The 12,399-nt window shown below is 39.3% G+C and overlaps 1 protein-coding gene across 5 annotated transcripts in view; it reads left to right on the top strand.

Annotated features, from left to right (window-relative positions):
- OSBPL3 (oxysterol binding protein like 3) overlaps positions 1-12,399 on the top strand; it is an 87,841-nt gene that overhangs the window by 35,657 nt on the left and 39,785 nt on the right. For all 5 annotated transcript variants that reach the window (XM_030970114.1, XM_030970106.1, XM_030970091.1 and 2 more), the window contains exon 3: positions 6,650-6,892. Coding sequence is in view for 4 of the 5 variants with exons in the window: in XM_030970106.1 (XP_030825966.1) it covers positions 6,800-6,892 (93 nt within the window). In the remaining variant the exon portion in view is untranslated. The remainder of the gene's footprint in view (positions 1-6,649; positions 6,893-12,399) is intronic.

Here is a 12,399-nt window from a genome sequence, read left to right as displayed (position 1 = left end):
CAGTCTGATTCAAAGTTACACTGATGCCTTCAATGATTTGACAGAAAAGTGGTGTCTTTTCCTTGATGTGCAGACAGTTCTGTCTCAAGATCTTGATCTACTACATGCTGGCAGACTGACAGATAGTTCCAGAGCTAACACTGTGCCTATCAAAACTGAATCCAGGACAACAAACAGTGTGTATTTCAGTAACGCTTTAGCAATAATGACTGCAGTTTTGAAAAGGAATAAGCCTCGGGGCACAGTGAAATATCTTTGTTTCGGTGAACAAAGCAAAGCTTTAAGTAGTAAGAGCAGAAAAATGAAAGACAACCAAGTTCCTGCCAAATGTTTCCCACTCAGGGATGTTATCGCTAAGCGATGGGCCTTTCCAAGGTTTTTAGTACAGGCTGTAAAGTGATACCATGTGCCTGTTCTTTTCCTTACTGAAGCTGATGATAAGCTTGTCTCTCTCTCTTCTATAGCCTGATCATCTTTTGTGAGGTGTCTCTAGCTGAGCAGCAGTTGAGTGCAAACAGACCTGCTCCTGGTGTGTAGTTTGAGCAGAGGGAGGGCTGTACCCTGTTAGCCCTGCGGTGTGCAGTGCGCCTGATCCCAGCTCAGGGTCTGATCCCAGCTCAGGAGCTGCTGTTTTGTGCTCCACCCTCTTGGCAGGGAGACTGTGGAGGCCTCTTTTAGTGGGTGACAAATTGTTTCTGGTGGTCCCCCAGCTTTTGGCTGACTGGTGAGGTGTTGAGCCCTGCCAAGAGCTGGACGGGCCGCGTGCGGCTCCCTCGGTCCCGCTGCTGAGCCCTGAGCTGCCAGGCAAGCCCTGGGCAGGACTCCTTCTGAAAGGGACAGAGAGAGAAGAAGAATTTTAATCATTTAGGACCTGACTGGGGGCTAGGTTAGACCTGTTAGTTCTGATTCTCAACTGTGATTGAAAGTTGGGTGGAAAAGGTAGTAAGACAGCTGACTAATTACTGTAAAAATACTGCTATTACCGCGTGTATTTTCTGTATCGCTTGTCATCAAGACTTTTTAACATGTCTACCTAGTTTATATACCCAGTAAGTTTGGGTTTTTGGTACAAGTGCAATCTATCACAGATCTCCTGGGGGGATGGAAACAGTGTCAAGAGTATGCATTTAAAATGAATCATGTCATGTGCAATATCATAGTCAATTTCTGTGGCGGATGTGAGGAAAAGGTGGTATTTTTATATGTACTCATATTTGAGGATGCTGAATGACCTGTTTCTAAATTTAAATAGGATTTTTATAATGCAAGGATTGAATTATCTTGGATATCTATAATGCAAGAGTTGACTTATTAGTGAAACAGCAAATATTTGCTTTGCTTCCAGAAGGTGTAATTAGACTTGACATTGAAGCATGTTCTTTGATGTCTTTCTTGGGATGTATTCTACTGGATTGTTTTGGGGGTTTTGTTTTGTGGTTTGTTTTCTATTTCTGTGGTTTTGGAGTTTTTTTGCTTTCTGTTCACTGGAACATACAGGATTTTCTTTCATCAAGTGATGAACATTATACATGATAAGCAATCTCTTGTTAAATGCAGTATGTTTGTTGTTTGTCTAGCTTTTTCCCTTTCCCTCTCTGTCTGTCTCTCTTGATTAGACAATTAGGAGAGTTTTCTTTGAACTAAATTTTCCTCTTTTAGGTCAGTGACACAGCATGATTAAATGACTACAAAAGCCTCCTTAAGGAGACAGGATAGATGGAACTGTTTCTTTGCATCACAGACTGCTTCCAAGTAGCATTTTTTCATGGCTGAGGAAAACTTCTGCTCAAGAGAAGTTGTGATTTGGGTGATCACTTATCTGAGGGAAGGCAGTTCTGAAGTGCTTCCTGTTATTGTTAGTCTCCCTAAGCTGTTTGAACCTTTGCTTTCAAAGATAGGTTTAATAACCTGTCAGTAAGAGTTGTTTTAAACTGCTTTGTGTTTGTCTCTGCAAGTTTTCTTCAGTAAAGAGAATAGCCAGTAACAGAACAGGATTCATGTGCTTTGACCTCCAGTAGTGTGAATCTTACAGTAATTGAGGAACAGCAAATACCTGTCTTGGAAAGACATCTCCCATAATTGTACGTGGTGTATCTGTAGCCTATAAATAATTCTTTCCTATCTTGAGCCAGATAAGACACTGGGATAGATTAAAGCTGGCAAACTGAACTATAACTGAGAGAGACTTGAAAGCAATACTAGGAAAAGACTATTGCTTTGTTTATCCAGGCAGATGTGAGTGAATGTAATTTAATAATGGCTGCAGAGCAAAGGTTTCAGCACAAAGTCTTTGTTAATTCTGTGAAAAGTCACTCAACGTTGCTTGCAACTCTGATTTGGATTGCTCAGTTCCATGCTTGCTGTATCCACCTGACTCTCACCAGGCTTTATGTTGTTACTATTCTTCTATCCAAAAAACCTTAATTGACTACAGAATGAGATGTACACTTCCAGTTTTGCTTCTCAAAGTCTCTAGTGTTCCTTCACTGCTGAATCAGCTTTGAAGCAGCTGTTAAGGCTTTACTTTTCCTCCAGAACCATGGCAAAAATAATTGCATAATGTTGATTTTTTTTTTATAGCAGTTTTACATAATTTTTTTTCTGAGTTTCCCTTCTCTTCTTTTGTGAGATGTGAAAAATCTTTGATTTTGCTGTAAGCTCATTGTTTTCAGAGTTGTGAGAGATCAAATGATCTGCAAGGCTGCTTTGAACCTGTGCAATTTTAAAGGTTTGAGGACAACCTGGGATGGTACTTAAAAAAAAAAAAAGAATTGTATTCCTGTTGTACATATTATCATATGTTTTCATCATTTTAAATTGTTATAGAATGATAAGGCTCTTAGTAGCAGATGATAAGTAGAAATAAGTGCTGTTTATCATCTTATGGTGTAGTAGCTCTAACCAATATTTGATACTCATGTATTTTTAATTCTTCAAAATGCACCTGGTGAGGTCATTTGCAGAGGTACTCTTGGCCTACTTTTGCAGCTGTTGGCTTTATAGAAAAGAATTAGGCCAATACTTAGCACTTGTGAAAATTACTGTCCTAAATTTATTTGGATTTGCCTCAGCCTCACACCTTTGAGTTGTCTTTTTGGAGTAGACAAAAGTAAGTGGCCCTGTGTGCTCCAGAGAAATGTGGGAACAAATACGGTTCTGAGGCCATCCTGTGGCATGGAAAGAAGCAAATTTTGATGAATCTGAAGCAGTTGTATTATGATGACCTTAAAAATCAATTCTTGTTGCAATCTTTGCTTCATTAGCATAACACTGCTTTTTATGCTTGCCTCAAAGTTGTAATTGCTTTTACACTTGATGACCTTAATTTCCACAGGTATTGCAAAATACCATTTGCCCTAGAGAGGCCCAGTCACTACTGCTAAAAGCCAGTCAAGTTGGGATGTAGGATCAGCGTTTTCTCACCTTCCCAGAAGAGTGAGTTATTGTTCAAGGGCAGCCACAGTTTTCTTTTTTCTCTTCTAAACTTGAAGAGAATTTTTAAAAAGGAGCACAAATTTGTTGCTGGAATACACAGCAGTTTTTGCAGAGGAGTTGGGGCCATGATTGTTATTCACATACACTTTTTCATGCTCAAATCTGGAAGTCTCAAGGTAATAAGTTAAATGATTACCTTGGGAAACACCTATAGAAGAAAGCACTTTGGAGAGAGGACACATTTTTCACTCCTGAATTTTTCAGGGCTGGTAAGAAAAGCCTTTCATCCAGCCCATGCAGTAACTCATTTGAAGGAATAAAGGAAAATTCCAAAACCCCACTTTAGAAGTAGACTGACAAAATACTTCAGGTGCACTCTGCTGGATTTACCTCACCTGTCACCTGCTCCTTGTTCAAGCACTTCTTGTTAGGTAGTGAGTCATCTTCAGCTCATTTGAATTCTGGAAACCTGCCCATCGCACTCTTTTTGATTCCAAAAGGACAAATGACATTGCTGTAGGAGATCTTAAGTACTTTCTTAGTGTCTCTGACGTCAATGTTAGCAAGTGCAGCAGCACAGTAAAGCTGGATCCTTATAGTCAATCACTTAGGAAGACCTAACATCAGCCCCTGTGTAAGGCTCCTCTGCACTAGCTCTAGTCTGGTGTTGTGGACTCAATGCTTTGAGCACTGAATGCAGTTCTGGAGCACATTTAATCCAAAAGGGATTTGGCCTCCATGTTCCAAGACTGCCCTGCAGTGCAGACCTTGTTATTACAGGAGATTTGCAGAGGAAGCCCCCCTCTGCTCTGCCCTAAAACATTGGTGCAGCCAAACCTTGAGTTCATTTACACTCCACACCAGAAACATGATAATAGAAAGATTCCTATGATTATATGGCCTCTCTCTGTGCTGAAGTCCAAGAGACCTCTAGGGTTTTTTTGGGTTATTTGACACTTCTAGGACATCACAACTATTGTGCTGTGTGTTTGAACAAGCAAAGGACATTGTATATTTTAAATTTAGTGTGTCCTGGAGATATACCCAGTGCTTTTTGCTGCAAAAGTTTCTGGTAGTTTTTGCTGCAAAGCCTGTTTCTTGCCATGAACTCTGCCAATCACTGCCAAAATGCCAGATAGTCACCAGTGAAAGCTGAAGATGCTCATTCTGAACAAGAGCAGTGAAGAGAACAGGGATTTATCTAAGCAAAGTGTGTTTGCTCAGAAGCAGAACACTTGCTGCCTGGTTTCAAGGGGGTATCTGAACAATGAGTTTGCAGGAAGAGTGTTTCTGGTCCCGTTGAGAGCATTTGACCTCTTCTTGTAAATACAGACATTACCATTAAACTCTTTTGCTGAATGGAGCTTGCAAGCAAGGAAAAAATTATCTTTTATATTTACTCCATAGTAAAAAACCTGAGATGCTTCTATTCTAATCTGCTTTAAAAAGAAAATGGAAATAAATCTAAACCTGTTAAAAGTATTTGTTCTTAATGAAATGCCACACAAACTTATCTTCCAGATGGAAAATGACCATACCTTCTCCAAAATGCACTGCTCCTAATCTCAGTCATAACTTCAGTCTCCAGTCCATGTGTTGGGCCCAAATCACAGAGACCTTGCTTGCCACGTTGCTGTTCTGGGATTTATTTTGGCCTTCACTGTGCTCACTGTCTTTGTAGCTCTGCGATGGTTCCTGGAATATTTACCAAGCTGACTCATCTTCACTCCTGGAAGAACCCCAGGAGAGTTCATTTCTCACCTCACTTGTGGAGGTTGGGGCTGTAGAACAGATTTGTTCTGGAGGTTACAGAGTATTTCTAACTAGGTAAAGTAAATGCCACGAGGAGAGATTGTGTTTCAGGTGAAAAGAGGGCATGTTGATTGAAATGTTACAGCAAACTGTATTGCCAGAAAGCACTGTAGATTGGAAAAAGGTTTCTGTTCAGAAGATGGATGCTTCAGACTACAGCTGCAGGGAGAGAGGTTTTCTGCTGCAGAGTGCTGTCTTCATGTTAAATATAGCACCTGGTTTTAATTTTGCGTTCTGGTTGGTTTTCCTTGTCTGCGGCTTTTGACGTTTCGTTCTGTTTTTAAGGAAAATGAATTCTTAAAATGCACAAAATGTTTTACTAGGGATCTGAGATTACTGCTTCTCTCAGAATAGAATTTAAGGCTCTTCAAGGAAAAAATGAATGGCAAACTTCAATAATCACTGATCCCAGCTCAGGACTGTTGTGACAGTTAAAGTGAGGGAATTGTGAAGTAGTGCCTCCCTGTTTCAGCAATAAAATCTCTCTTCTCTCTGTGGAAACTTCCTTACCTTTATCACTGATTGTTCTTGGACTCTTCCTAATTCTGAATTCTTTGCCTGAGGCAATAAAATTTGAAGTGATACACAATTTATACAGCCACCTCAAGTTTTGGAAGGCATCACTCTTTTGTAATGTTCTCTGTTTGTTTGTGTTTTGGTTTTTGTTTTTTTTTTTAAAGTATTCAGTTACCATGACAGCTTTTACCCACACTGGAACTTGGTTACTGGGAGTTCCTGGCATGGCTTGTATTTGCATGTGCTGCAGGGAGCACTGTTATTAAACAGAGTGTTAATTATTCTTCCAGTCACTTGCTGAGACAACTGATGTGACAGTAGATAGAGCTTTCTGATTCCAGGTAGAAGTGCTCATGCACAGCTCTAGGCAGCTAAGTTTTCATGCTCACTACTTTTAGGAATTACTCTTTTATGTAGAGGGGGTTTTTTCCATATAACATGAAGCCATGCTTAGTTGTTTAAATTATCAAGGAACAGAGAAAAAGAGACATTTATTTAATTACACCATCATTTTTTGGTGGCATTTTATTGGATGTTTGCCTCTTAGTTTGGATCTATTTTGGGCCAATTCATTTAGATATTTATGACTTTCTTTGAGTTTTTATTAATTTTTAAAATTAATTTAAATCTGTAAAAATATGCTTGATACTGTACTTTGTCCTCTGAATAAATAGCAACAATTAAAATGCTTTTAGGATTCAAAATTTATATCATTCCTTTTTGAGACTTTCACTTTATTTAAAGTGGTTGTTCAATTTATTTCCTATAAAATACAGTTCTGTGCTCAGCTTGTGTTAACCAAAGGCTTTATTATCATTCATGCTAGAATGTGGCAGCAGGAGACAGCATCTGACAACTTGGCTTTTTTTTTTCTTTTCCCTTTTAGGAGTTTCCATGGGGTACAGATCATGCCACTGGACTGCATTTGGATAAAGGATGAGTTTGGTGTTTCATTGAGGAGTCTTCCAACACATTTTCCAAATTACCTTTTAATGGTGTTCTAAGTGAGCTTATGTGACACAAATAGCATTGGATCATGAGCGAAGAAAAAAACTTTGGTGCATCCCAGAAGATGTTGTCTCCTTCAAGAAGTACTAGCAGCTGCTCCTCCAAGCAGGGAAGTCGACAGGTACTTTTTTCACCAAGCTGAAAGCATTGCTAAGATTGGCTGTTTTTTTCTTGGATATCTGCAAATCTTTTAAACCTTGTTTTCCTGTTGCTTGCTTGTTTTATTTCATCACTTCTTTGCTTTCCTCTCTCTTTTTTTTTTTTTTTTGTTGATAGCATCTTGTTTTGAGTCAAATACATTAAACACATATTACTGAACAGCAGGCATGTGTAAAACTGGAATGCTTACAGTGAATTTTGATTTCTATCTTATTGTATGTATGGTGTCTTTATAGTGAAATAGAGCTGCTGTAGCATCTTGGTCTCAGTGGTTTGATCCTGAAATACCAAATCTTTTCTGTTAGGCACTACTTTTGGAGTAGAATATTGTGTAACTGCTCTGTTTATTTCAAGTTTCCAAGGAAAGGTGTGCATGGATGTGTGAAAGATAATTCATTTTTCATGAACCTGACACAGGGCTTCTTTGAATGCCCATTTGTGCTGGGTGTTGCTGTAGAACTGTAGATAGCAAAATGACCGTTTGTGTAACACGATGCTTCTGCATGCCAAATGTGAAGGTTGCTTTGTTTCCTGCTAAGAAGTTTGCTTCTGTTTTCTGTAAACCTCTCAGTTCAAAAGACCTGTCTACAAGTGTTTGCACCTGACAGGTGAGGCTGCTGAAGAAGGTTTCGTTTGTGGGCAAGAAATGCTGACCTGCAGCTGCACTGAGAATTAAACTTAAATGTGCTCAATCCATGTTTGCAAAGTCATGAACAAAGTGCTCAGCATAAACTTACATCTGTACAAGTGCTGGCTTAGTGGAGCTCTTGGAAGCTGCCTCAGGCAGATATTTTAATTGGAATTGAGCATCCCAATCCCCCAAAAACTTTGGAGCCCTCAGCTGTGTTTTGAAACAGCACCTGCTCTTCTAGGACTTCTGGCCCTGCTCATGCAGTTGGCAAGGCAGACAAGTGTCTGAACAATTTATGACTTTTAAAGTGCTGCACTTGTGAGAAGTGCTGTGCATTACTGAACAATAAAATCCTTGCTCTCAGGATGTCTTTTTTGTTTTCCTGCAATACTATTTTTTTATATCTTCCATATGAGATTACCTTTGGAAAGTATAATTTAAAAGATTTGGTATTGTCTGTTCAACAGTTCGTGTCTATCAAGTGTTATCATTTATTATTTAAATAATAGGATTTACATGAGTAAGACTAAATTCACTGGTGTGTAGTACAGCCAATATAAGGAACCATGATAATGCCATTTATTTGCCCTTTCCATCTGCATATTAGTTTAAATGACAATCATTTAGGTGTTCCATTAAGACAACAACAACCACCTAAAGTTGTATGAAATGGTTAAGAATCCCTTAATCAAAAAAGGACCACATGAACAATAACCTTCAGGAGCTTTTGTTCATTTGTTTGGATTTGTTTTGGTGTTTGTTTCAAAATCCTTATAGAATAGTGGGATGTAACACTCTTACTGATAGTTTTTGATTAATAGTATCCTGAAAGTTTAAATGATGTTGCCAGGTGCTGTGCAGGTTAGGGAGTGACATGCTATGATTTTGATATTCTTTTCTTCATGTGCCAGCTCCATGGAGGGCTTCTTATTCCTCCTTCAAACACTTGCATCCCTTGTGCTCATGGCTCGTGGGTTAGTGACAGATCTTCCTGAGGGGAGCTTTTCTCTGTGCTGCTGCTCTGATGCAGTACTTCTTTGAATCTGATTAAGTAGAAATATGATCTGAAAATTGTGGGGGGGAAAGAAGAGTTGGAGCAGGGTGAAATTTGCCCAAAAAATAGCAGGATCTGAATTCTGAGCCTCTCTGGATTTCCTACATGCAGACTTTATTGCTAGGGTATGCCAGCATCAAATAAGTGACCTGAGGCTGGGATGTGGAAGCACAGTAGTGCCAGGCTGCTGTGTCTGCTAAAGTTTAGTTCCATGTTGGAGGGCTGTTTGTGGGACTCCTGTGATGCAGAAAATGAGCCACAGTGCTAGAAAGGAGTTGACTTAAGCAGGGCTGCAGGACTTTGAGGGATCCACTCCTTCCTTTGCTACATTTGGTGCCCATTTCCAGCCTGATGTAGTGCATTGCTGTGTGAACTGAACAGGTGAACACTTAATCCTCTTCCACTAAATTCACCTTCACTTTGAAGCCCCGTAGAAAGTTGGAGGCTACTGCCACTTCCCACCTCTTTGCTTTTCTGTTCCCCTCTCCTTCAGTTATGGAAAGGGATCTCTTCCACAGAGACAAAACTCAAATTCAGTTTTGTGAGGAAAGAAAACTGGTGTTGACCTTCCTTAAATTTAAATTGACCTGTGATCAAAAGAAGGTATGTTGTGCTAGTTATTTTTAAATCTAATATGTTAATTAACTTTTAAAATAGATCCACTGGGGAAAAGCTTTGTGACAGGAGAACTGTTTTAAAAAAACCTCACGTTCCATAAAAGAAAATGAAATCATTTCTGCCAATTTTATGAACCGTAACAAATGCCTTAGTTGCAGCTGATGCCAACCCTTATCCTCCACAAAGTAAGTTTCTATTTTTGGCAGTTTAAAATATTTGGTACAACTGACTGCATTTTGCACTGAAAGAGAGTGTGACACTGTCATCTGTTTTGCTCAGGGAGCTGCAACTGCAAGCATCAGTCTGAGGGCCATTCAGAATCATTACTTCATACTTTTCCCTGAAATAATTTGCCTTAAGGAGCAGTATGGTGCAGAATGTTGCAGAAAATGAGAAGGCTTTCATTATATTAAACAAAGAAAATTAATACATTTACCTAATAATGGACTTATCTCTGAAGACCAAAATCTTACGGGCTTTTTCCTCAGCCGTAGACTGAGTATGCACCAAAGAATGTGTACAGGGGAATTTTTCAGTGCCTATCTGAAATGAGCACCTCTAGACCTAAGAAAAGTAAAGATTTTGTTCCTCCCTTAGCCCCAAGTGAAATTTCTTCCTGGGCAGCAAATACAGTGTTGATAATTTTGTGTAGATTTTGGCCCAGATAATGATGCAAAAATCTTTTGTAGTGTCATAATCTTAAAACACAACCAATCTAGACAGGAGATTTATGCTAGAATTGTTAATGCCATTCATATGGGAGTTTTGGGGTGGTTTTTTGGGGGGTGCGTTGTTTTTTTTGAAGTTAGTGCCATATTTTGGGCTATCTCTTTCAGTTCCCTATTGTGGGGTAAGAATAAGCAAAAGGGAGTATAATGTGAATGCTTTCAGGAAATCCTTTGTCTCCAGTTTGCTCCTCTGCTATTTCAGAGGGATGAGTAGAGATGATAATCGACCAGGCTGATTCATTTGCCTTCATTTTAGAGAGTAAGCAGTTTTCTTTCACTTCTGCAGCTGCTCCCAGGAATAGCCAGCTGATGCTTTTTCCTCATTCAGTGAGGTGTCAAATCCCTCACAAAACAAAAAACCTGGTCAAGATCAGTAGGGTCTGGTGGAAAATCAAAACCAGTCACAGCAGCAGTGTTCTTGAAAAATGTGAGAGTTTGTTCAGGTGGGAAAGGTTGGATTCATCTGGAAGGATGTATATGGAAGAGGAACAGGTTCTCTTAATCCATCATGCCACCTTGCATGTATCCAGCAGGTCCCCAAACTGTTAATTCTGTGAGCTTTTAAGAAGATCCATTTCTAATTCAACTCAGGCACCTTTATGTACAGCTGACAATTGGAGTGTGAGGTTCCCAGGGTAGAGAGATGAGTAGCAGACTTGCCTTCTACCTGAGATTTGGCAGGTTGTCAAGCCTGCTTGAGGGGAAGCAGTGCTTCCACTTCAGATTTTCTTCCCATTTTCACACTTTGTATTTGAGAAGGCACACTCTAGGACACATTGCTCACCTGGAGAACTGTGATAAATACGACTTTCCTGAAGGGATGTGAGAGACACCTTGTGTCTGGACTGCAGGAGAGATCCAGGCAAAATTGGAGTTCTAGTGCAGGGAACATTGTATTCTGTACTAAAAAGAATTAAAGAACATTGTATTTTGATCAAAACTATTAACACTGTGTTTATGCCAGATGAGTGTAATTGGCTGAGCTATTTCTCAGCTGATTCTTTTCACCTCACACATCCACTATCATGGTTCTGTCTCATTTCAGAAATCCCTTTCTTCCTAAGCTTATCCTTACAGAAAGATGAGGCTCTGTGGTAACTCATTGCAGCCTTTTTGAATACTTCATGGAGCATATAAAAAAGAATGAAGGATTTTTTACATAGTGATTGGAGAGGGAGGAACGGTCTTAAACTGAAAGAAAGAAGATTTAGATTAGCTGTTAGGAGATTTTTTACTGTGAAAGTTGTGAGACCACTGAAGCAGGCTGCTCAGAGAACTTGTGGATGCCCCAGCCCTGGAAGTGTTCAATGCCAGGTTGAATGGGGCTCTGAGCAACCTGGTCTAGAGGAAGGGGGGTTGGAACTAGATGATCTCGTAAGGTCCCTTCCAAACCAAGATGATCTATGATACTGCAAAAGTTCCTTGATTGAGATGAAATTTCTGCTTGTCTCCTGCAATCAATGATAGACTGTGTTTATGCTTAACCAAACTCTGTGAAAATTTGATCCCAAAACTGGAGAAAGTTCTTTGGTTAGGTACAATACTAGAATATTGAAAAAGATCCACTGTTCACCATTACCAGATTAATTCTCAGTGGAAAAATTATGTGCTTGGGTACAGCAGTTTAATATATTTTGGCATGACAAGGGAAATAGCTTGCTTGGTATTTGGGCAAAGCAGCTTCTAAGTTTTTCTGGATACTTCCAAGAAGAAAGAAACAAAACCATTAACACAACATTTTTCTTAATCTCACAGCTGTAGCTGTTAGTTCTTAATTAGAACTATATGACAAAATGTATTCCCTTGTAAAAACTTTGGTTAGGACAAATGCACTTCTGACTTGTGTTGAGGTAGTACAACATCATTGGATGGTCTGTAGGGTGTTGGCTGACAGGAGCTGCTCAGCCCCACATTTCCACTGCTTGTGGCTCATTGTGTGGTGAGTGTTGGCAGACTAAACTCAAAGCAGGAAAGCAGAGCAGCTTACCAGTTTGTTCTATTAAATGAGGCACAAGGAAAATAACAGAAATAACGGAGTGCCACCAATAGTGTGGTGGAATTATTAGATGCTTTTTCAAAGTTGACTTGCTTGTAATGCCTTATTACATAAGTAATGAGCATATTACCTGATGTAATTTTTTTCTGGGTTTATAGAGATTAACTTTAAGGATTCTGAAAATGAATAAATGAGGACAGCTAGCACACTTGCTGATTTTTTTTTGTAATTTTTTTTTCATTTTTCTTTTTAAGTTTGGTTTGGTTTTTTTTTTAGCCAGCCAAGCTCTTTTTGGGAATAATTCACTATGTATCTTACAGGGAGCACCATGAGTACTTATCTACCTAGAATAGTTCTCTTCTCCCTAATGTGCTTCATACTAGTCCTTTTCTCTTATTATACTCTGTACATTAAAGTATTCTTTATCTTTTTCAAATATAAG

Source organism: Camarhynchus parvulus, chromosome 2 (assembly GCF_901933205.1).
Source record: "Camarhynchus parvulus chromosome 2, STF_HiC, whole genome shotgun sequence".
NCBI lineage: Eukaryota > Metazoa > Chordata > Aves > Passeriformes > Thraupidae > Camarhynchus > Camarhynchus parvulus.
Note: the sequence above shows the minus strand (reverse complement) of the source record. Positions and strands in the feature narration are given on the sequence as shown.